General features: G+C 40.8%; 1 protein-coding gene across 1 annotated transcript in view; it reads left to right on the top strand.

Moving 5' to 3' along the window:
• The window catches only part of Oxct1 (3-oxoacid CoA-transferase 1), a 124,599-nt gene that overhangs the window by 73,099 nt on the left and 25,302 nt on the right, over positions 1 to 26,198 (top strand). Inside the window, exons 12-14 of the mRNA XM_034523346.2 lie at positions 251 to 323; positions 921 to 996; positions 20,286 to 20,375. Coding sequence (XP_034379237.1) covers positions 251 to 323; positions 921 to 996; positions 20,286 to 20,375 — 239 coding nt within the window. The remainder of the gene's footprint in view (positions 1 to 250; positions 324 to 920; positions 997 to 20,285; positions 20,376 to 26,198) is intronic.

Genomic DNA, 26,198 nt, shown 5'->3' with positions numbered 1-26,198 from the left:
TTTCAAGCAATAGTCCCATATAAAATGCTGGTTCTTATCACTTTTCAGGGACAGGGCTAAACAGTGTCAGTGGTAAAATACACCTCTTCTCAGGGTGGCCAGTTGCTACCTCACAAGCAAATGCATTTTGGTTGCATCGTAGAGTCTTTCAGAAGCAGACACAGTACAGACCTCTTTGCCCATCGTCATAATCTCAGAGATGTAATAGTTCCTTCCCATCTTCCCTTCTTTCTTTTGTGTGTGCCTTTAGGAAAGGAAACAGTTACTGTTCTCCCAGGAGCCTCTTTCTTCTCCAGCGATGAATCATTCGCCATGATTAGAGGGTAAGTAATAACGGAGCTCCTCATATTCACGTGGGGTGGAGTGGGCTGACTCATCCCCTGAGCCTGTGAGCAAGACTCTGAGGCACAGTCCCGTTTCCCACAGTCCCATTAAACGACCACGGTTTGTTCAGCTGCAGAAAAGCTGCGAAATGATTCCCACTGAGGTTTGGGCATGGAAATCTCCACCCCACTACTTTGAAAAGACCCCCTGCATGGAGTTTGCATCTTTGTGCCAGCTTGATTGAAATAGCATTATAAGGTATTCCTAACAGTTGCTTCAAACTGTGGGCTCACATCGCAGCTACTGTTTTGTCTTTGAAACAAGTTACACTCCCCCACTAAAGGAAACCGACTTCACTGTGCACACCTGTGTTTAGTTTGTTTCTGGAGATGATATAGGCTATAATTTTTTTTTAAGAACTCTTAATGGTTATTTCTTTGTACCAGCTAAGAGCTGATCTATTTAGAAATCAATTGTAGGGAGTGGGAAAACAGATGCACTTCAGGCCATAAGATTATTTTAATGGCTGATGCTTTAAAAGCAAAGGAGATGTATGGCTTGTGAAGTTTGCTTTATGCTTCTTGTTTCTTTCCCAGGGGACATGTCAATCTAACAATGTTAGGAGCCATGCAGGTTTCTAAATATGGCGACCTGGCCAACTGGATGATACCTGTAAGTAGACGTTTTTTCCTTCTTCTGAATTATGTTGGGTCAGAATACTTTCACATTCAGAAAGACTCTCCAATTGCTGTGAGCATATAACACAATCATCAAAAATGAATAAATACATTCTTTTCTTGGACTCAATTTTGTTGAGACAAGGTCTTAATCTGTAGTCCAGGCTGGCCCTGAATTCATACTTTGTCCTCGGCTTCCTAAGGCTGGGACCACAGATATGAGCCACCATACTTTGCCCAAGGATACTTCAGCAGTCCCAAAAAGTACTCGGGGCTTACTGTGTCTTTGGGGCTAGTGACCAGAAATGTCACAGGGGCTTTTCCTTAGAGGAGCAGAAGATTGAGAAAATGGATCGGTTATAATCTCATGAATATTAGAGCTGACAAACATGTATGACAAGCAAAATTTATAGCTAGAAAGAATGAGGATTGTTAATTTCAAATTCTGTTGATAGTATTTTAATTCTAGTTTTCTTATTTATAGTGATTAAGCATCCTTTCTTGATCGGTTGTATGACTTCTCAGTCACATGGTCTTCTGCTAGGGAATTTAAGACCTGTGGTGGTTCAAGGCCGCTTGCAGAAGGCAGCAGGTTTCCATTGAGTGGTGCAGATCAAGGAGGAAGTCTCGGAGTTAGCTTTGGAAAACGACTTACAGGATTTCTTCCCTTTGATTTTGGGCATGCAAAGGCTGTTCCTGTGAGATTACATGGAGGAGGGGCAGCAGTGGACATGTGTTCCTGGAGGTGGAGCACACTGTGCTGCTGGCTCAGGGGTGTGTGTGTTTAAGGTTTTCTATGTGTTTATCTGTAGCACTAGCTAAATGGACTTTTGTTGAGTAACTAATATTGGTGCTCTATGATAGTTTATTTTGAAATCTCTTAGTTTTATTTCAAAGAAATTCTTGAACATGCTGGATTTACATAATTGATAGCTATGTTATAAATTGTGTTACATTGGCCTTGTTGATCTACTACTACCTGAAATATTAAAATCTAAGTAATTAAAGCTCTGTATTTCAAATTTAATGCATATTGGAGTCATCTCAAAGGTTAAAAAGTATCAAGGCTTGGGTTGGAGGGATGGCTCTAGGGTTAAGGGCACTTGCTGCTCCTCCAGAGGACCTGAGATTGATTCCTGTCACCCAGGTAAGGTGGATCAGAACCAACTGTAACTCTACCTCCAGGGGGTCTATCACCCTCTTCACAGGCATATACACACATGAGACATGCACGCATATGGACATTCACATAAATAAAAATAAAATCTTAAAAAACTGAGGCCAACTTTGCTTCTAGCCAAGCCTTTCAGTTTGATTATTGTCTGACATAGCCTGGGGATTGTGTGGTGTATAGCAACCTGAGTGATTCCAGCCTGTGACTAAGTCAGGAAATGTGCACATTAGATAATTATCACCCATTCATTCATCATTAAAATTGGGGGAGGGGGAATTACCATGAGTCTGTCTATAGTAACAGTTCTTAGAAGTCTGTGGATTCTCTTGCTACCTGAGTTGTGCCAAGTCAGGTGTGGGTATAGTGATGATAGCTTTTGGAGAGTCTGCAGGAATTGTTCCAATTGTTAACCAGTGTATCACAGTGACAAGTAACAGAGTGTGTTTTAGGATAGGAAACCAGGATGTATTCCTACCTGCAAATTTCATAAAATGCCAAGGTGGGTAGGAGAAGGGACTTAGAAAAGGAAGCCTTGGGTTCTTTCACTGACAATATCAGTTTCAGTAGTCTAAAAAGTAGGTATCAGACTACTTGATACTTTAAACTTTTTGCATTAAAGCATTTTCATTTTGATATTGAGATGGGAGTTTGAGACTAGAGTGTGATTCTCCTAACATTAGTAGTTGAGAAAAAGGACCCCGTGGTGAGATAAATCCTAGTTGAAATCTGCTGTCATTTTTCAGCAGTATAACTTGATCAGCTGCCTGCTTTGGGTTTTCTGTAAAATAGGAATGACGTAATGATAACCCACTTTACAGACCTCTATGAAGGAACAGGGAAATACAGAGTAAATGTCACAGCGCCTGACTCACAGTACGTGGCAAGTGAATGGGCTGTTATTTTAATAAGCTAAGAAGATGACCTGGGTAGAAGAGTTGGAATCCTGGCAGGGAAGAAATAAGAGCATTGGCCCCAGTAAGGAGGAGCAGCGATCTTCATGTTTCTCTGTTTATCCACACCGTGGCTTGAAAGTCTGGCATGCACAAGGCTTCTGGGTGGAGCCTGTTCAGCAGGAGCCTCCCTTTGGAGAACTTGGGCATCATCAGTAAACAGAGTCGTGACATGTGCTGTTTGTCTTTAGTATGCTTTAACATGCAAGTTTTTACTGCCGATTATACATTGCCATTTTAAAAAATTCCAATGTATATCCTTTTTTAAAATGCCTTCCTAAGGTTTCAATGAATGATTAAAGCACCAGTATGTGTTGCTCTATCATTTTCTTCATATAATTTTGGAACTCACAAGTTCCAAAGGAATGGGCCTGTTAGAATGGTGCTGGGGAATGCTGGATCATTGTGAAATGACATTTGGTGAGCTGGAAAGGTGAGCGTGCAAAGTCTTCCTTGATCTGGTCAAGCATTTTTGGTCATGGAAGTTGGCAGCATCATTTGTCGTTGACTTTTTTTTTTTTAAACTGGCAACCATTCTTGACCTCTTTGCACGTGATGCACAGTATGTATTGTTATCCTCTGTGAGTCACAGTGGTAAAGACCAGACGGTTTTCTTTTGAGGTCAGTTTGCCCTCTGGCTCCACCCCTTACAAACGATAGGATCTGGAACATATGTTTTTATTAGCAGTGAGCGATGGGAAGGAAATTTAGAAAGCACTAATGCCCTCCATGAACTGGATCTCATGTCCATCTTCTTCAATGCTGTGCTGCAAAATATGAAAGAGAGGTTACATGCCTAAAACTGAACAGACTCGAGCAAGACATTACCACAGGAACCAGTAGAACCTGCTCAGCCTAGGTTCTTATCCACAGGCCGGACTTCAAATGCCTTCAGATACTTCTTGCTTTTGTTGCTCTGAGATAAGATGTATTTGGCCCTCCTTGTGTAGTTTTAGGAAGCCATCTGTTGCTTTTTGTCTCAGGGATTTAGGTTGATTTATAAAGTATAGATACATTTTTATTACAAAGTCTGACAGTCAAGACACTGAGAAGTTGAGCTTTATTACATCATTTTTCATTGACTTTTATCCTTTCCCTGTGCGTAATAATTGTTTCATTGGCTGCATGGGTCTGAGCACTCAGCACCAAGGCACTGGTATCCATCATTACTGTGTCAGAGTATAATGAACACTGAGGCTTTAAGACAAGAAAATGGTGCAGATGCTGTTTGTCTCCTCCTTTAATATCCTCTTGGTATGCAGTGTCGCTCTCGAGTACACAGATTTTTTAACAGCTCTGCTCAGGGTATCCAAATAGGGAAAATTTGACAACAGCAGTTCTCTCCTTCCCATCCCCTGATCAGCATGGTGATGGTGAAACCCCAGACGAGCTAAGAAAATGTGGAAGGATGTGCAGCTGACAGAATCTACATTTGGGTCTGCTCTGGTGCCTTCCTGATGCCTATTTTTGGAAAACAGCTGGAATAGATTATTGACTTATAAAGGGACACAGATGTGGACGATCATCTAGGAGAGCGGGTTGTTGAAAGCATAAAATAGCTGCCCAGAGAGTAGAGCTGTGTAGTACGTGTGTTACCAGACACAGAGGCCCTCGAAGTGCACATGGAGATGTGTGGCATGGACATTCCTAAGGCGGAGGAGACGTGCACATTTTGATGCTTGCTTTCCTCTCATATTTTTCAGTCTTTGTGCATTTGAGAAGCATAGACTGAAATATACACATATACACATATGTATACATATTCATATACATATTCACACACGTGTGTGTGTGTCTGTGTCTGTGCACTTTCTGACTTTCTGTGCCAATTAGAAACTTGATGCTCTCATAATTCACACAGCATAGGAATGTAGTGCCCCAAGGCTTTCTTCCTTGATTATACTTTCCTTTCTGAGGTAGGGGCTGTCACTGAAGCCAAAGCTTCTCATTCCCATTGGTCTAGCTAGCCAGTGTGCCTTGGGTATCCCCATGGCTGGGATTACAGACAGCCTCTTACACTCACATGGCTGGAAGTGGGTGCTGAAGGTCTGAACACTGTTCCTTCCCATTGTGTGATCAGTACTTTATCCACTAAACCATTGTACAAGCACTGTAAGTTATTTATTACATACAGCTCTTTACTTGGGGACCATGCTTGTTTATACAAAAATAATTTTATCTGTGTGTGTGTGTGTCTGGAAAATATGTTTTTTTTTAAAGTTCCTTCCTTAAATTCAATAGAAACCCCTTTTAAGAATTTGATTGAATACTTTGTGTGTCTTCTAGTGTTAGAAGACAGGCTCCTTTTCATAGAGGGAAGTCTGTTCTTCCTCTTTCTTTTTGCCCTCCTTCATCTCTCTCACTTTCACCCTCCCTCTTCACCCCTCTCTCTCTTTTTTAATGTAGAGAAACAAAGCAGTGAACGTGATGTTTGCAATAATATGATTTGCTAATGATGCATTCCCATGACTGAAACAGCCCCTTCTCATTAAGCAGCCTGCTTAAAAGGAGAAAAGCATCGGAAATGATAAACGAGACCTCCCAGACACTCATTATTAGTAATATGACGACTAATGGTTCTGCCGGGATGACTTAGCAGGGAGCAAAACCACAGGGCTGATGGCAGTGTGACCCTGCAGCTACAGGCTAATGATTCTTGGGTGCTGAAGTTTATTAAATCACTGAATTTGACATTCCCACTTGGTGAAATTGTCACTTCCTACTTTACTCTTTTGGTGTAGAGACCATCTTGACCAACACTTTATAGTTTTAGAAAGTAGTATTTATAACCTGAAAACATCTAGTTAAAAAATTTCCACACTTGTCTCTGAAATATTCCTTTCAGAGTTTCTCAATATAAGGATTGTTGTATAGATCACAATCCTGTTATTCCACCTGCCAGTAAGGAATTAAGGAATTGATTCTCTAATGTCCAGTTACAGAGGGACAGAAAGATGTATAGAATGCAGAGAATTGAAGTGACTGAACCTATGTTGCAAAACTGGTTCTTATCTACTTGACTGTGTGGGCTCATTGTTCAGCCTTGGAGTCTGATGTTAATGTTGATGCTGATACTCTTAGCATTACAGGAGGATGCATCCAATGTGTTCTCCCAATGCACAGAACCCTCCATCTTCTTTGAAGCACATTGAAAAGTATCTATCTCTGAAGTCACTGAACCTTCTAGTCCCGAACTCTTTATTTTTAACATGTGATGGAGAGAAGAACATTTGCTGAGTAGATTTCATTGGCGCATTTAAAAAATTGCTTATTTGTAGTTTCTGAGTGTTGTCCTGAATGTTGTATGTGTTCCTTGTATGTGTCTGATGCTGGCAGAGGATAGAAGAGAGCATCAGATGCCCTGGAACTGGAGTTATATGGAGTTGTTAGTAGTCACGTGGGTGCTGGAAATCAAGCCTGGATCCACTGAAGAGCAAGCAGTGCTCTAACCACTGATCTATCTCTCTGGGCCTGGAGCATTTCCCTCTGTGTATTATGCATTGTATTAGCAGTGCAGAGGGAGTTGTGAGCAACACCAATAGGGTCTTTCACCTTACAGAGTACTGTTTCTAGGATGAAGACAGTAAATGAGGAGGAAGAAAAGGGAGAGTTCTGTTGACATGTTCCAGAGCACTAAGCACTACATGTGTTCACTAGGAACGGTTTTGTCATAGTCTCCTTGGCCAGAAGCGTGGTACTATCTGTCACTTACACAAGATTACCCAGGTCTGCTCAGCCTATTCATGTCTCATTTTATTTTCATTACACTTATGTTTTATTTCATTACATTATCTTACAGATCTTTGCCAATATTCTGAGCTAAATATTGCATTTAAGTTTCCAAGTAGCTTGATAATACACAAGAAAACTGCTTACTATTGATCTTATGCTTCACTAAATTCTTATAGCTGCCATATTTTTGTATTAGTCTACTTAGTTATCTTCAAATAGGATTCTTCTCATGCAGTTAGTTACCTTGTCTTTATTTAATATAACATCTACAATATTGTGAGTGATTAATAATAAATAAAGATTTTACTTTAATGGAACAATTCAGACTTTTAAATTGTAGTATACTTGAGGTTTTCCTTTTAATTTTTTTTTAAAAATTAATTTCTAAGAATTTGTTCTTTTCCTGAACTCAGGACCTCTGGAAGAGCAGTCAGTGCTCTTAACCACTGAGCCATCTCTTCAGCCTCTGTGTTTGGAATATTTTAACAGTCCTTCAGCTACAGAGAACAATTAATGAATAGGATCAAGTATATACTAGATTATCCAAATAGAGCTATGTGAACACCGATTTTAAAATATGGTTTTGGTGGATATACCTGATTCCTATCTTTGTTGCAGTTGCACATGCATTAAGCAGAAACTTTGGCTCCAGACAATCAGTGTTTGACATGGTTTAACTTTCCATTTTCTGTTTATTTTATTGCAATGTAGAACATTTCAAAATAACCAGAAACTGAAAAGTTAATCTATAAATGAGCAGAAGTAGCTACCTTAAAATTTTTTTGTCTTCTTTTCCCCCCACACTATATGAGAAGTGCATCCTGGCACCCACAGGTTTTCATCGGCTAACATGTTTCCACCCTGAACAGAGCTGTTGCTCACAGGTATTGTTTTGGAGGAAATTTAATTTTCCCAAGTCACAGCTTTCAGGTTGGTGCAAGCTGCATGGTTTGTTTATAAGGACATAGGAAAGTTTTATAATTTGCATCCTGAAGAATCTAACTTTATTTTTAGAAACTGTCCAAGCTGAAGCTATGTAAGACATTTCCAGCCTTACTGTCTGCCTCTTAACTAAATGAATTAACACCATCCAACAGATTAGAAACACTAAGAAAGAAAAATAATGCAATAAGTCCAACTTAATGGCTTCTTTAAAATAGGAAGCATCTCGTCTTCTGTGGGGATTGAGTTACTTCTCTCTGGAGGTGGAAGGGATTTCATCCCATACCCTTCTCTCTGACTTGTTTTATAACCTTAGGTAACTTATTAACTTTCCTATATGTTTTCTTTATCAATAAAAGAATATAAGCATTCCAAGTATTATTTATTGTTTTCTTTTATTTTTTGTGATTATAATTACAACATTTCCTTCTAATAGGGAATTACCTTTGTAAAATGAAGATTACTGAATGATGTACAATATGAACAAAATAAATCATAACAGTAAAAATAAATTAGGATACAAAGAGAGAAACAGTCTATTTTTCATTGTACAGCAGTTACACTCATATATTTTTTAAAATGCTGATAATAGTGTAGTTTATTTTAGAAGGTCTTGATTATGGTTTGGTTTCCAAAAGCTTTTTCAGATTTTAAGCTGCCTAGCATTGGGACAAGCTGGTCAAAAGGACAATGATTTGGATGGCAAAATTTCCTACAAAGATGGAAAGAAAAAATCGAAACCCAGAGCTCATATATGTAGTTCTCGGAATCATCAGTGAATGCGGGCAGCCACTCTATTGTTAAATGTTAGCTTCTGCCAAGCAATAAAGTCTAGCTATTGCCAGAGAACAGATCTGATCTTAGTCGAAAGCATAGATTAACTGTCACAAATGTGCTTGTTCTTAAGAGTCAGCTTTTCTAAAGCCATCAGCAGAGTCATCAGGAGAGCCTCCTAGAGGGGAAACTTAAGCCCCAAATTCCTGTTTTGTTTTCCATTTGGTGGGAAAACAAACAGAACCCCAGGAACACACAATGTGTGACATTTTAGTTTTTAAGAAAATTTTATGCAATTCCTCCCCATTCCCCCTTCTCAAATGAGAAGGGAAGCTTCCTCCCCCACCCCCCACCCCAAGTTTATACAGATCCTCTTCCACTGAGGCCAGAAAAGGCAGTCCATTTAGGGGGCACAGGATAACAGACTCAGCAACAGACAGGCGGACAGGTTAACAGACTCAGCAATAGCCCTTGCTCCAGTTGTTTGTGGGACCCGCATGAAGACTACGCTGCTCATCCACTACATATGTGTAGAGGGACTAGGTCCAGCCTGTGCTCTCTCTTTGATTGGTGATTCAGTTTCTGGGAGCTTGGAAGGGTCCAGGACTTGTGTGAGGAGTACTGGGAAAAGAGGAAGGAAGGGCTGATGTTGGGTTGTAAAGGGAATAAATAAATAATATGAAGGGAAGACCTAAATAAATGGCTTAGTGGGTTAAAAAAAAAAGTGGAGCTCACAGCTTAGCTGCTCACTTAAAGCAGAACAGTAAGGCATAACTTGCTAGAACTTTTAAGCATTTCTCGGCTCAAAGACCCGGGTTTCAGTCTGTCTTCGTAGAGTGTTGATAACGCCAAGAATAGTGACCATAGCTTTATCATAGTAACTTAAGTACTTGGCTCTCAGCAGATACTCATTTACATTAGATAGGGGAAAAAAAAGTTGTATAAAAAGGGATATAATGCTCAAGAAAAATATATACTTGCGTATAACCAAAAAAGACATTTTTAAAAATTATGATAATTCTAGATTTACAGAAGATCATAGTCTAGAGTTTGCTCTTATTACAATCAGATGCTACCATGGCTTCTGCTGTGTTTGTCAGCACTGAGAAGCACACATTGATACATTTCTGTTATAGAGATATGGTCTATGTGTAAACGTCATGTCTCCCCGTGCCCCCATTAGTTTCCTCTTTCTGTTTAAGATCCAATTCAGGGTGCTATGTTGTATTTTATTTTTATTTAATTTTAAGTAGACTAATGCGGTAGAATGTTCATTGGTTATCTTGTAGTGAGTGTTCTTTGGTCCATGGCAGTTTCTGTCATTTCTCATTTCATAACTTTTCCTGTCTTGAGAAATACTGACCCAGGTGTACTGTAGAAATGACCCCAGAAAGAGTTTGTCTGATATTTGTATTATACCTTATCTCATATTAGAGTAGAATCATAGTCATCAAAGGAAGCGGTGGACTAGTGGAAGGTTGGCTAATTAGAGCTAAAGTACAGTTACATTGGAGTGAGAAAAATCTTAAGTTATTCACAGAACTGTGTCTCTATATAGCAATATTGCACTATACTCACGAAGGGAGGCAGGATTTTGAAAGCTTTTGTCCTAAAACAAAAAAAGAAGATGAATGTTTGAGAAGACAGACATGCTTACATGGATTTAGACATATGATATGGGCATGATTTTAAACATCATGTTACTCCATTGATATAAACAACTTGATAGTGTTTAGTTTTGTTTGGTGGCAGAGTCTTACTACATAGCTCTATTTTGTCTGGAACTCATTTTGTGGATGAGGCTGACATGAAACTTGCAGTCAACCCCCGCCCATCTTTTAACTTCTGGGATTAGAGGCGTGGGCCACCTGCCCAATTAAAAATAAGTACAGCTGACAAAAGACAGAATACTGGATAGGTAGAAGCCAGTGGCATTGCATGGCGCACTGTAGTCGTTGATTCTTGGTTTTCCAGGGTTGCTCACTATTAAATACAATTTTCTCCCTTTCCTGCTTTAGTCTCTAAAAGCAGTTCAGTGCACCTAGCCCCATTCTAGGGTCAAAGGAGAGTAAGTGCTACCTTTTGAGGGGAAGGAATAATCATAAGAAAAACATATATAGACTCTCTAAATCATTTGGAATTTCCTGGTAGGAACATCGCCTATTGATGGCAAGTCCCTTCTATCTGTACCCAAGGTTAGGCTGGTTAGATATCACAGTGTTTCCAGAGAAGGAGTCATGATTAGGTAGACATCGCTTAAATAGAACCGTCCCTCAAGAGGGAAGACTAGGGCTGGGTATCAATAGCCAATGACTAGGGTATCAATACCAATAATTTACTCAATTACACCTACATAGTGAGACTTACACAAAAGTCCTAGAGAGTGAGGTCTGAGACAGAGATATAGAATACAGCCATGAAGGAGATATACCTGGCACAGAGTCTCTGTATTCCATGTGCCACGGCAAGCTCTGGACATCCCTTTCATTTGGCCAGTCTTTGGGTATATCCTTGATAACAAACAGCGGTAAGTCAGATGCTTCCCAGGATTCATTGTCCTGCTCTAGTCAGTTACTAAACCTGGCATGGGGTTGTTGGAGCTGCTGATGCCATAGGTGGGGCATCAGAAATGTTGGGAGCTACTATTTGGGATAATTGTCCTTTGAGGAATGAGGTCATCCTTGTGGAGCTAAGTCTTTTCCCTGTGAGTCTACACTGACACAAGGTGTTTAAAGTCAGAAGTGTATTGAATTGGTGAGCACAGGGTGGCTTGTGGTAAAATACTGTGGTACTTATGTTCTTGCTTTCTGTGCTCTAAGTAACCTCACCTCACCGGGAGCTCTTTCCGTTTGGCTTGCACTTGGATCCCTTTGGTATCCTCGTAGTTTTTTTCATTTTCCACTGAGTGCTTCCTCATGTTCTGGTACTACACAAGATTCTCATCTCATTGAACAGTCATTATTCCTTCAAGTGGTCTGGTCTCTTGTATTGAAAGAGTAGCATTTAGAAACTAAGATGTGTATACTGCTGCCGGATCCAGGTTTTCACTGCTTGTAGGCCTTCAGTTCACAGACCTGTGTGAATCCCTCAGCCTCGTGAGAAGGGTTTTGAAGGATAAAAACAACATCCCACTTTCAGCCTAGTCACTGAGGGGGAATGCCTGTGCCTCTAATTTCCCAAAGCAAATCCTTTGAACCAGTCTTGGCATTTGAAAAGATCTTTATTTCTACTTCCTTCTGCCTGCTGTGAAGAAGAGCCAGTTTTAGTTTATAGCAGCACTTTTGGTTCCAGATGCAGAACATGGATGTTTGATTTCCAAGAGTGGCTATTGCTTGTGCTGTCAGGACCTCTTGCCCTTCCCACATCAACTCAGGACTTTGATATTCTTAATATTCTAACAAAAGAAGGGTCATGGTTATGACCATGACCGTAAGCACTACTCTTCTGCTCTGGAGTTCTGGAAGCTCCAACCTCACACACTGTGAGCCTATGCAGTGGTACTCAGGCCGATGGCTCCGTGAGTATCAGAAATGGGGCTTTGTCTGTCACCTGAGTCAGACCTATCTCCCATGAGCACTCTTTACAAAGTAAGCCCTGCATCGGAAATAAAAAATAAAACAAACACAGACAAATAAACAACAAAAGACCCAAGACTTTCTAACAGTAGCCTGAGACCAGTTTGCCATGGATGTTCATAACCAACCACTCCCAGCTGGTTCTTCACCATGCCCAGTCAGGACAACAGCTGAGGTATAAAGGGAGGACTTACAATTAATGTAGACCCAAAATGATCTCATCTTCTTACATAGCCTTTCCTTGCTTAATAGAGAGCTCACATTTAGTGTCTACAACAGGCTTTTTCATAATTGCTCTTAGTGGGCTTAAAAGAAAAAGCTCTTAAATCACCTATCCTATTTTTTTTTTTTAAATCCTTTCTGCTGTGGATAAAAAAAAAAAAAAAAAAAAAAAAAAAATGCCATCGTTGCTAGCTTCCGAGCATTCTTCAGTAATGTTCTTTCAGTCACCATGCCTCTCACTGTAAATGTCCCATCCAGCTGTCAGAAATGGCAGTGTAATTACAATAATTCTGTAATGTGCTCTTCGGAGCTTTGCAGGTGGTGGGAGGTGGTGTGAAGAGTGTTTACCTCCGCCATGGTTCAGGTTGTCACGCCCTCTTGGAGGAATCAGGAAAGAACATTTCTAAGATTGTCTGTTTCAGATTCCAAAGGATGTAGTCATAATTTAACACTCCATGCCGATGGGCTGTTGACGAGATAGCTGTATCCTCATATATGCAACAGGAAATGATTATTCGTGTTTTCGCTGTTGTTTTGTAGGGATTATCCAGGTACTTTATAAGTAACAAGACTTCGAAATAACTCTCTGATGGAGACAGGTCTTTTACTCCCTGCACTCTCAAACCATTAAACTGTATACTTGAACCCAGTACAAAGAATTTATGTGTTTGTAAGTCATAGTTGGTCATATGTGAACCATTTCATGTTATTCTAGCACATTCCCCTTGGTGCTCCAATGTGGGGGGAAAATACTAATCCTTGGAATTTTAAGTATGATGCTGGCACCTGTTTTTTGTTTCTGTTTTATGAATGGCTTCAGAACTGATTTGTATTATCACAGCACTTAATTATTCTAAGCAGAAACAGCACATCTATCTGTTCTGAAACCTGTGCTCAAGTTCTTCCCACTGAAGCCTTTGGAGGCAGCCAGGCAGAGAAGGTGTGCATAAGGCATCTCATGTGATGTTTATTTTCATCTCTGCTGTGTTATGATTAGACTCAATGAAAACCAAAACTCTACAGCTTTGGGCAGAGCTCAAAATAGAGTTGTTTTCTCTGACTGTCCATTTTGTGAGTTCAGAGAAGAGATCAGACAGCCTATCTGTGACTTTGTGACAAAGAAGTTAACCTCTGTAACGTGCCTCCTTTGTAATGCCAACAACCAAAGGAACTAGGTCACACATCTATTGTACCTTAGGAAAAGAAAAGCCTAGTTCCATAGTTCATATAACAAGTGCATATTAAGTCCCCATACCCAGGTCTGCTTGACAGCCTTGATATAATCAGTGATGGTCAATCTAAATATACTGGGCTTTTTGTTCATCAGGAGTGATGTTTCCTAAGAACACTGTGGAAACACTTCTGACTGGTAGTTACACTTTTATGAAATGAGAGATTCATTGTGGTTAATACCAGGAACAGAACTCACTTTTCACGTTCGAAATTAATTGATTTCTTTAGAATCAAGCCTATTACATCTCTGACATGTTCTAGCCGACGTAATGGTTTATTATGGATTACCTCATAAATGAATGAAGATCCTGATCATGGTTTTTAAAAGCATCTTTTGTTTACCGTGGGAATTTTGTTCTCTTCAGGCTCACTTGGAAATAAACAGTATCTTGAGGAAATATGTGTTTTTGTCTCTATAGTTTCTGTTATAAAGTGTCAGAAACATTTTTGTAGAGACTAAATTTTTGTTTTCAGAAATTCGGCCTGAAACTAGAAAACACGTGCAGTTGTAAATTATTCTGTGTAACTATCAAGTATATTTTTAAAGTTGATACATGATTCTTATTCTATAATTCTATCCATTATGATGGAGTTTATTCCTTGTACTTCTAGGGAAAATAAAGTTTCCTCTTTGAATATTTGAAAGAAAATAGGGATGGTGGTAAGGCTTTAGAATTTGCACTGTTGATCTCTTTCTATCCCGGGAACAAAGGAGGGCATTCCAGAGCTCTGAGGTGTTTAAAGCAAGGAATTCTGTATGCCTAGAGATGAGAGACTGCCAGACAAGTCTGAGGCAGAGACTTAATTCATGGCCAGAGCCTGAGTTATCTATCATGTTTCTTAAGTTCTTTTTACTTGGTCAACTTGTAAGTGATACTTTCCTCCTTTGAAAAAATAAACAACAAATTCATTATATTTTACATGTTTATGAAATAACATGTACTTAGAACTGAGCTCTGAGGAGGATGTAAGAGTTATTATATAAAAAGTTATTAATCCCTTATTGGGGCCTAGGAGAGAACCCTTCATTTGACTACCATACTAAGATGCTTTGGGATGAGGGTGGTAGAAAGGAGCCTTAGAGCCCCCAAAGGGGCTGGAAGATCCAGGCAACGCTTGTGCTATGGAAACTTTGGAATATATAGTTCCAAGCAATTGGTGTAACACTGTAAAATGCCCGGGGATGTAAAATGCCAGGGATGTCTGATACATCCCTGAATCAGTCAACTTCTAGGCAGCTCATTGAGTCCAGGTCTCTCTGCAAAGACACAGACTAAGAAGAAACCAGGTTCAAACTCTGAGGAGCCCAGGGCAGGTTATAACTGATGAAACAGGTTCTTGCAAGAACAGGAATAAAAGTGTTTATTAAAATGAAATGTCAAGTTTATTGCATTTTGCTTTTGGAAAGGCCACTCTATGATGGATAACTGATATTTACAATGCATAAGCTATTCTACCTGCCTAGCAAAAGAGAATATAATTATATTTCCAGTCCGGTACTAGTTCATTTACATGATCAATTCACTTGTCCTGGGAAATGGAATTAAATTGATGAAAGGAAAGTTGCCATCTTTTCGGGGTTTTGAAAACTAAGTTTAATGCAAAAGGAAAGCATTCTGCTGTAACTTCGTTGTAAACTAAGGCAAACTGTAAGTCTTCATTGTCCCTAAAGAAAAACAGTTATAGCCCGTTTTCTTTGTGTTTCAACAAATGTTATCATTTAACCGTCTTACATTGCCTCTCACCTGCTTTAACGGGGAGCATGCTAAGGAGAACTTTTCTTTCCTTGAGCCTTGTTTAATAATGGGGAAGACAGAAATAAAGAGTCTTATATTTGGGTTGAGGTGGGTACTTCGTGTTCTGGTGTTTATACTGAGCAGCAAATGCCAGTTTTATTAATAAATCGCCCCACAGCCATCTTTTCCTTACACTTGCCATGGGTTCACGTTTCCTACTGTGGCACATGCCACCACTTAAAAAAGCTACAAAACAGTTTCTATATACGACTAAACGGTTTCTCACTTCATACCACAATACGGAACAGTAACAATTCAGAAATGATCTGTTGCTATTTATGACCTAATGAAAAAGATGGTGTCATGAATAATTTTCAACATGTTTTGTATTTTATTTAAAGCATATTTTGCAGTACTTCCCAAAATACTCAAACTCCTTGTAAAGTCATCAAAAATTACAAGATGAGCTTGACTTACTATTTCTTTTTGCATATAATTTAACATTTGTAGTTTGCCGCATTGACATGCTTAATGTTAACAACTTAATAGTTTTACTTTTTAAAAAATGCCAGCATTAGGAAATAGAAACAAAGCAGATGAAATACATTGAAAATGCTGATTTTTAATTAAATTCTATACTCTAGAATTTAATTGCATAAGAGACCCTGAGTGGATGGTTATGGACTAAGGACATAGCTGGAGCATTATCACTATAGAAGTGTGGTGTTATTCGGTTGTATTGGAGAATATCACATTTCTAGCTCATTTTATTGCATTCTTTCTGTGCTTGATGTCAGGGTCAGCCCTTAAATGAAAAATGATGAGATGGTTATAAGCTGGGCGTCCAGCAATCATCTCCCCATTATGCCAGAGGGCATACAGTACAGATCTAAAGTTAAGCCATTCAAGAAATAAGTGTGTGCTGATGAGAGTTATGAAGAGGCTACACTTGGTGTCACCCTGCCCAGTTTTCACTCACGCCCAAACCCTCTTCTTCATTACAGGGCTATTTTTCTACAAGTGTCATCTTTCTTTCATGATTTATTTAAAGGCCTATTTTTAGTTCTTTAATCTTCTCATTTATTTAGCTTTTCGTTGTCTGTGCTGAATAGGACATTGAGTTTGGTGGAGGAAGATGAGCGTGGAAGTGGAATCTGTATCCCTTTCCAGCTGTTCCCTTAGCAGATTCTTTTTATTCCCTCCCTCTCCCATTCACGAGAAGCAATAGCAATAGGGGATGTGCTGGATGTTTGGATAGAACAGTGAATTATGGTTCCAAGCATAGCATCTGGAAGAGTTACCTTCATCTTTGCCTCTGAAGAGCTTTGCTAACTCCCTTCTGTTTGTTCCATTATGGAATTAGCTCTTGCTCTATACTGAGTTCCCTGTGTCCATCAACACGCTTGGTCAATACCACATCGATGGATTGGTTATACTAGTTGCTGTATCAACTAAGTCTTCTATCTTAAGCAGTTTGGGACCCTAAGCATTTACTCTCCTTTGCTGTTGAACAGTGGGGTATGGTTCTGAGTAAGTGGGCTTTGTTATGCACAGTCCAGTAAGGACCCAGGAGCTCACCCGGCTCCCATCACTTTGCTTTTTCACGCCTACACAGTAGAAGGTAGAAGAATATGAAGGATTTATAAAAAGACTTGTTATGGGCCAGCACCTAGAAGTCACAAATATTTACCTCCCCTTTCTCCATTGTCTGGAATCCACGCCCCTTGCTCCTCTTAACCATAGTAGAGCTGGGAAATCAAGTGGTTGAGTCACACACAAATGCTAATAAACCGAGCTGAGGGATAACTGCAAGCTTGCCTTGATAGCTGTTTGTTTTTCTTCTGTTCTTGCCAGGCTAGAGGGCCACTTGTCTTCCTTCAGTCATTGATTCTGTTTCAAGAATCTTTTGGGAGTTCAGATGGTAGGAAACATCCTGTTTTCTGTTTTCCAACATGTTGAGCATACTAAAAGAGTAAGAGAACCAAATACCTGTAGATTTTACAGTTACTACTAGAAACATATTGATTTGGGAGTGCCACTCTACAGTTTTTCAGTATTGCCTTCTCCAAGTGGGGGGTAAGTTTACTGAAATCCCCTCTTGGTAAGATTGTTGTCACCCCTTCTTGCCAACCCTTCTCCAGGCACGGTCACCACATGCATCCTCACTGTCCTGGTACAACGGGAACATACCTGTGCCGATTGCTTCCATCATCCAGATTGTCATGAAGGGGAAAAGGAGCCAGGAGGAAGGAAGGACAAAGCTGAAAATCCCAGTAATGGTAGAGTTACATACGGAGGGGATACAGGGAAAGGTCACTTAACTGTATGTTGGAGATAAGGAGAAGTAGGTCGTGCCACTTTCAGAGAAGGAAAGCTTGGTCTAAGGCAAATATATATATATATTAGTATTAATATATGTTTGCATATATATGTATATATATACATAGACATACATGTCTATCTAAACATAGATATATATGTCATATACATGCCTGTGTATGTATAGAGATCTCTTTCTCTCTTCCTCTCTTCCTCTCTCTCTCTCTCTCTCTCTCTCTCTCTATATATATATATATATATATATATATATATATACACATACATGATTACTCTCCTTCAATTAGATAATGAACATTTCAGAGAAAAGGATCTTATTTTTGAAGGTTTCTAGTTTCTAGTGTTGCATCTAGCTTGCAGTAGATACTCAACAATTTGAGTTGACTGAAGATTTATATGAATATCTTTGTAAATTTGATTTGCCATACACTTCCGTATATTGTCCTATGCAGGGTTTACCATGGCTTTATGGCAGAGAGATATATAGTCTTAATTAAGGTTTACAAATACTTAACTCAGATTCAGATAGGGTTGATATTCGGCAGTGCCACACAGAGTTTAAGAGTTGTTCAGTCTTGGGCATTTTTTGCTTTTAGAAGCAGGCATTTAGAGGTTAAGATGGTACTGTGAAATTTCTAAGCCTTTGCTTTGGGGGCTAGAGAACATCAGATCACTTACCTGAGCCATGAAGACTTCATATACAATGAGTGTGTAAAGAGAGGGCCCTTTTAAACAGAAGCAAACAGGTAGCTGTTTTGCAGTTGTTTCAGGTTCTGTTTCTGGCAACTTAGTGTTCTGTACCCAGGAGAGTCTCTGTAAGTATTTAACTAATTGAAGTGATTTCAGATGTGTACATTGCATTCAGTTAAGTTGATCAAGCTCCCTTTTAGGGGCTGTCATAAGTTTCAAACCTATGTAATCTTTATGTCTCAAGGTTTGCCTGTGGTATATCTCACCAAGATTTTTTTTTTTTTTTCTCATTCAAGGAATTGATAGTACATTAACTAGATTTCTGGTTTCTTGTTTCTGTCCATGGCTTTCCCATACTTATTGAGTCATAAAGATATTGGTGTTTTCTACAAAAATCTGATGACCTGATGACCAACCTGTTAGGGTCCCAGCTGACTAAACGTCATGGTGTTGATGGAGAAGTTAAAAATTGCACATTTAAATGGATATTTTGCAGTTTTTCAAACCCTGTGTGAGTCTAAGTGACCCTGTATGCTCCACACACCGCTCCACTCTACTGTAGCCAGCTGCCACCCATCTCCTTGGTGCAGTCTGTAAGCCACAAAGCATCCAGCCGCTTCCTCCTTTCCTACACACCGCTCATGCTCATCTAATTTATACCTGTATCCTGCTGTGATTACTTCTGAGATGTCTCTGACGTCATGGATGTGAGGTCCTGTTTTAGACCCACACATATCCTTTTTAATCCCCTCGGAGCTCTGAGATGTTTGGAGAGTATTTAATGACCAGTGAGCTAGAAGACTGAGCTTAAAAATATTAAATAAATACATAAATAAATAAAATGTTAAGGAAGTTTCTATGTTAGAAGTCATGTCTTTTCACTGTGCCGTGGGAGGATTTATTTCATCATCTTTGGAAACACCTGTGTTTTCCAAAACGCTGTATCCAGGAGACAGAACAAGCGGGTGGAATCTTTGGGTGTGCATGGCACATCAAAGGTGGTTGATAAATGAATAATGAAGGAAGGTAGAGGGGTGGGTCGGAACAGATCAATGGCGGCAGGACACTTCTGAATGCAGCTCCTCATTTGTGTTTTTGTTTGACTGGGTGGGTTTTCCCTTTTGTTCTCTGTCCCTCTTTTCCAAGTGCAAGATGAAAGCCCAGAGCCAGAAGGATAGACAAACAGAACCAACTTCCTTATTAGTCACTGCTAGAGGATTCCTTTAGTGCCTCAGTCTACTAATGCGAATCTATAGGAAACCCAAAAGTGCCTTAGAAAGTATCAGTAATAGACAAATAGGTAAAAACAACTACATGTTTGAAAGACAGAAACAAAGGCCATGGCTATCAAGGTTTCAATCTGATCATTTCAGGTTTTGCAAGAATTCTACGAAGGTTCTTATATTAGTTTCTTATTAACTTGTCTTAGTACTAATAAGTTGTCAACAAAAAATGTATTAGGACTGCTTAGTGAAAGTGAGGTAATACTGCTCATCCTGGGGGCTGGCCACATGGCTTAGCAGGTTAAGGGCCTGCTGCACAAGCCTGAGGAGCTGATCTCGATCCTGAGAACCTATGGAAAGGAGGGAGGAGAGAACCAGCTCTACAGGCTTGTCCCGAACTTCCTCACGCATGACACGTCATGCATACATTTGTGTCATTCACACGTACGCACAGACAGTAATGGTATAATAATAGCAGCAACTATAAATACATTGAAAAATTATCCCGAACGTTGTCCTTTGACCATAGGCTAACAGAATAAGAGAATTTTAGGTTCCAGAGCTTTGAGTGCTGAGTAGTGACAGCCGATGGGTTTTTCCCTGCGCTGGCTTGTGCTGGCAAGTTAGCGGGCACACTTCCTCTTCTGATAGAAGTAAACTTTGCATGACCACCCAGTTTCTGTTTCTGTTTTACAGGGGAAAATGGTGAAAGGAATGGGAGGAGCCATGGATTTAGTGTCCAGTTCCAAAACCAAAGTGGTGGTCACCATGGAACACTCTGCAAAGGTAACACGTGTCTCCACACAAATTTGAAACAACTCACAGTACGCTGAGCCTCAGTGTACCGTGTCGCCGGACTTGTGGTTTTTAGTTTTCTCTGGCTTATCCAAGGTGATGGCACTTATATTGAAAAGGGAAAGAACTTAGAAAGGTCGCAGTTCATTGCCTGGCCAGATGCTTGTCCAACTTTGAGGGGATCCAGGTATCAGGGTGTCCTTTGAACAGTTGTATGCACCTCCCAAGTTAAAGCTTTATTGTCTCTGGAGTCAGTGAAGATGTCTGGATTCCTGATTTAAGCTGATGATAGTCGCCACTCACTGTGGTCACGTGAAAAGCACACTGGGATGTGGGTTTGTAACAGTATTTTCAAGGGCATGGTGTGGCCTCTTACCAAGCCTGTGGGGTTCTTTCCAGAGTGTATTAGGACATAACAGCTACGGGGGGGATTGCAAATGTCCTTGTTCTGAGAAGCACATTTTTGACAAAGTATCAGTTATGGGGTGCCTCCTAGACGCTGGGTGATCATAGCTAGGATTTGGCAATAACACCAGAGTAAGCCAAAATCACTGATCTGATGGAGTTCATTTTCAACATTCTCCCTCCTTTTATCCTATAATAAAACTAGCTAACATGTATGGGGCTTTTACTACAGGTCGGTCAATTCTGCGTTTGTGTGTGCACGTCCATAAGGTTGATAATAAGTATCATATTTTCACTACGTTTCCTTAGCTATCTGTTTACTTACATATGTACATTATGTATTGTCTGCTTGTGTGTACATGTATCCGCTTGCCACAACATGCGTGTGGAGGTCAGAGGACAACTTATAGGAGTTGGTTCAGGTTCTGGTGATTGCACTCAGGCTGTGAGCCTTGAAAGCAAGGATTCTTACCCACTGAACCATCTCACTGGCCTCTAATAATAGTCCCCCCCCCCATCCACCCACCCAGTTGGTGTTTTGGTTCTGGCAGCAGAGCCAAGAGTCACTTGTTTGAGGTCTTATGACTAGCAAACTGAGACTTGTCTTTTACTGAGAAGCCCAGTCTTTAGTTGTTAGTCTTTTAGTTGTTCGTACAACTTGCTTACTTCTTATTGTCTTTCCTGTCTAGGACCTATTGATTTCTGATGATTGGTGAAGTCAGTCTTGGATGGTCTGTCCCTCGCTTGCTATGGCCTTAGTTTTTCCTTTATTCATTCTGTGAGGCTTGCTAATCTGAGTGGAATGGTTGTGTGCCTGCCTGCCTTGACTTAGTGATGCTCCAGCCCATGTAAGAGCAGGGGGCTAGCTTTGCATTTCACTTGCTGGCTGGGAAAGTTGTGTTGATGAAGAGAGCTGTGAATGCTAACTGCCCTAAATATGAATTAGCATAGGTTGTTTAGAAAACAGTGGGAAGTGAGCAGCGGAGCGTGAACTCAGGATAACAGAAGGGGAAACAACACAGGTGACGTCTGCGAGATGACTTGCACAGCATCCAAAATGCTCATCTCGGAGGCGGAAGAGAGCCAAGCCACAAATCAAATCTGAGTCTTCTCTGGAACATAATGCATTTGGAGGGAATTCCATCCAACTTCCCCTTGGTTGTTATTGTACTGTTGATGCATAGGCAATGGAGTCTGATTTATTTTGGATTATTTTTACACATTCATTTTCAAAACTTTAGGCCAGTGTTTTAACAAATGTTCTTCCCTCACTCCCCCCCCCCCCCAAAGTCTATTCTTCTCAACTGGAATTTCTGATAGAGGAAAATAAATGGTGCTTCAAACCTGCAGCTGACTGAATCCCTGCTAAAGCTCACTGCAAATGCAAGGTCACATGTTTTCTCTCCCTTCTTTCTCAGTGAGAAATTGGGTTGTTTCTTACTAGAATTGGAGGGTTTCCCACAGATACTTTCATTTGAACAAAGCAGAAGAAAATCTACTTGCGATTATTATTATTATTTAAAAAAAAAAAAAAAACTTAGATGGAGGGGGTTTTGTTAGTTTCATTTTCTAACCCAAGCTTGTTTGGACCTCACCCTGGAGGCAAAGCTGGCCTTAAACTCATGGTTATCCTCCTGCCTCAGAGTACTGGGACTACATTATTCACAGCTGTGATTAGAATAGTTATTTAAGACTCTTCACAGGTAACATTTAGTTAAGCTCTAGATACTGTCCAGAAAAGCATCTGTCCTCATGTCTCACTTGTAGCGTGATGCTGCTTGAGACTGCTCCTCTGAACTCACTGTGAATGGCATGTGTATATGAACCTTGCCAAGTCCTCCATGCTGAAAAGGGACAGGTTTCCAATTCCTGATAGCCCTTCCAGTTAGCCACCCATCCTTTTGGGGCTGCCTAGCAACTGCTGCTGTGTTACAGTGTATAAGCAGCCCCCACAGGTTTATAAACTCAGAGCACAAAGCTCACAAAGGGATTCAAACAGGAGAGGAATGGAGCCTTGCATTCTTAAGGGTGTGTTCTTGTTCCTGTGTCTGGACATACCTGCCCACTCGTGTTTCAGGTGTGGCTTTCTGCTTTTGCAAGTCCTTACTCATCATTACAGGCGCACTGGCTGACCTTTAAAACATCTTTCTTTCATTAAAACATCTTTGCAAAACTGGCTGCCTGCTGGTTCTGCTCCCAAGTGACTCCTTGGCTTTTGGCAACTTCTGGGGTCACCAGCAGGTGCGAGCATCACACTGGGATGCTGTTTTTATTGAGGTTGGGATATAATAATACTAAGGCAGAATTGTACAGAGAGTGCTTTCTTGCTGTCCTCCCATCTCTCTTCATTTTAGAAAGTATAGTGTTTTTAAAAGTTACCTCTTGGACAGTTCCCTACACACATACTTTTCTTCTTTTCGTCTTTGACCTAGTCTGTCTTCTGCCCTTTAAAACTGGAAAGGAAATCAGGAAGCGTTTGGGTCCTTAGCAGCAGGGTGTGTGCCTAGCATTGCACAGATTTAGTCTCACTTTCTTAGAGGGCCTCTGAATAAGTTCAGAATATAGGCAAGCCACTGTAGGAAAGTAGCCAGGCTAGGAGTTTGATTCCATCTCTGCCAGCTTATGTCTGCCTTACTCTCACAGATGGTCTGCACATTGACCTGCCTCTACCCATCTTACCCAAATTTGTCCTTTCAGGAACCTTAAGTTTCAGGGAGACTCCTTTGTGCCCCCTTTACCAACCATAATTCCCATTGTTTTGGCGAGAAAGCCATCAGTATAGGCTTTGAGAGAAAGCAATGTTAGAATGTGAGCTGTCTCTGCATTTTTATGTCCTCAGATTTTGTGTTATCTTCTTTTCCCCTGGATGCTCAGTAGTCCAGTGGCAAACAGCAGTTTTGAATGTCTGCTCTACGCCCCTGGGCTGAGGTCAGTGCTATTTGAACATTTGTGATATCTGGAATGTTTGAGTTATAATTTTAAAGATGAATCCATCTATAGTACTCTGCTCTTATTCTGTCTGTTCAGGGCTGAATTACATTGCCAACTTGGATTCACAGATGTCGTCCAGTTCCTTTCCTTGTGAGTTTCCAACAGGATTTGGGGCTCCATCTCTGGGCCTCTGAGCCTTACACCTTCTATATGATTTTTGGGGTACTATTTAAAACATTGTTTTCATACCAACCATTGTATTTCCCTAAGTGGTTCCAGAAAGCCTTTGTCTCCAACTGTAATACCCTGGTGAACTCCAGAATTGTACTGCTAATTCCTTTTAGAGAACTTCTACCTGGATGTCCCAGAGCAACCTCAATGACAATGTGTTCTCAAATGAAATTATTTATCTCAATTTCTCCTAAATGGTCTCATCTTCTTTTTAGCTCAACTAGAGAAATCTGATCTCCCCACTTTTCTATCTGAACCATCCATGGTGTCCTTCAGCTTGCACCTGATCTCCACAAACATGGATCTGTGTGCTCTGTTGTTGGGAGCCGACTTTAAGCAGAAAGCGGCTAGAAAGCAGCTATCAACTTTGCAGCCATCTCGAGCCATATACCCTGATAGAGACTTGTTTTTCAACAGCCTACAACAGCTGAGCACACTCTGACAAACATCTTGTTTATCCCACATAGCTTGTTTTGCTGTTTCGTGACCCCAGCTGCATGGTGCACGTGGTGGAATGTCTTTACCTGTGTTCTCCTGCTTGTGCTTATAAATACCCAGGATTTTCTTGTAATAGTCAATAGGAGGTGTGAATATAGTCTATGGGAGACAGTAAACGAGACTTGACTACAGATCCTCTGGCTTGTTTCTAGTTTTCGCATCTCTTTCCCTTCTTCCCCCCACTCTCTCTCTTGTTAGACCCTGACCCTCAGACCAGAGCAGCAGAGCAGTCCGGGACATTCTGATCCCTAGCATGGGGCAGAGCGGGTCTCAACACTCTGTAGTCTTCTCCTTGCTCTGCTTTTTCTCTCCTGTTTATTTAGGTCCCTGCTGCAGTGTGCTGACAGTCTTCCAATTGCCTGAGACCCTCCTTGTAATCAAGTACATCGACTAAATAGTTACTCTTTAAATCTTGATGCAGTCAACGCTGCCTGGGTTACCTTAGCCCATCTGCAGTATGGGATCAGCTCCCCTTCCCCAGTCCCCCTAAACCATCTTTGTTTCCAGGACTTCAGTTCTCCTCCAGTGTGGCTCCTGTCCTTGGGTGACCCTACTCACCTCACGTCACCCTTTTGGTGTTTCTTTTGGTAACTACCACCTGTACAAAGCTTTCTGTGGGGAAGAAATCTCGAGGGCGGGGGTGGGGGGTGAGGGGGGAGTCAGGCGACAGAGTCTCAGGGCGGTCCGGCATCAGGGCTTCCCGCGCCGACAGCGGAGGATCCCACATTCACGCAGCTGTCAGTGGGCAGGCCAGTGGCTGCATCGGCAAGGTTCCAGGGTTCCAAAAGCTGGGAATCAGGCGGAGAGACCATGGACACATGGAGTCCGGTTTTCCAAAGCTTTTATTGTTCATGACATGGTGAATGGACGAAAGTGATACGCACTTCCCCCTCCAAAAGCCAGGGGAGGCCAATCTTATAGGGAAGGGAGAAAGGGGAGGGAATAACTTAATTAGCTACGCCCCTGGCCTTTTGATAATTCATTAATATTTAAATCTCTGGAGGTGGAGACTTGTTAGTCACACCCTCTACCTGTCCTACGTGACTGAAGGTAACAGGTTAAATGGAGTTACCTCGTCCAAGGCCCAACACTTTCTAGGCAAATGGGTCTGCAGGTGGAGTGTCTGTTATCTTCTATGAATAGCCAAAGGAATATTTTTTGATGTTTTGCCTTGAAATTTGGTAGGTAAACTTTATGTGGGTGTGTTGGGTTGCCTCTGTATGCAGGCATCAAGTGTTTATCAAGGACTAGTATGTGATGGGCACTTATGTTAGGGACTGAGGAAATAAAAACGAAGAGATGTGGTTCTTCAGACACATCTGCTTATGCATTTATGATAGAAGGCTGTCTGACAGGTCTCATGGCTGAATAGACAGTTCATTTTGAGAGGCGACAACAAATTTCCCATGGGACGTGTGAAGCATTTTCAGGGACAGCTGATTGCCAGGGCAGAGTTTCACAGGGACCTTAGTGTTATAATAGATAAGTGAGTGGATATTAGGGCAGTGCAAGACAGTGATTGTTGGGGATTGATTATGTCCTTCTTAGAGAGCAAAGGTGGAAGGGTTAGGTGCAAGCAGGCTTTACATATTTTGTGTGTGTGTGTATGTGTGTGTATGTGCATGTGTGTATTCACATATATGTATATGTGTGTGTATACACACACACATTTATTTTACACACATGCATGCATGCATTCATGAACCCACAAGCACATGGACATGGCATTCTATCTCAGCCCAGAAACCT

Source organism: Arvicanthis niloticus, chromosome 19, assembly GCF_011762505.2.
Source record: "Arvicanthis niloticus isolate mArvNil1 chromosome 19, mArvNil1.pat.X, whole genome shotgun sequence".
Lineage (NCBI taxonomy): Eukaryota > Metazoa > Chordata > Mammalia > Rodentia > Muridae > Arvicanthis > Arvicanthis niloticus.
This window is presented reverse-complemented; position numbering and strand designations above follow the sequence as displayed.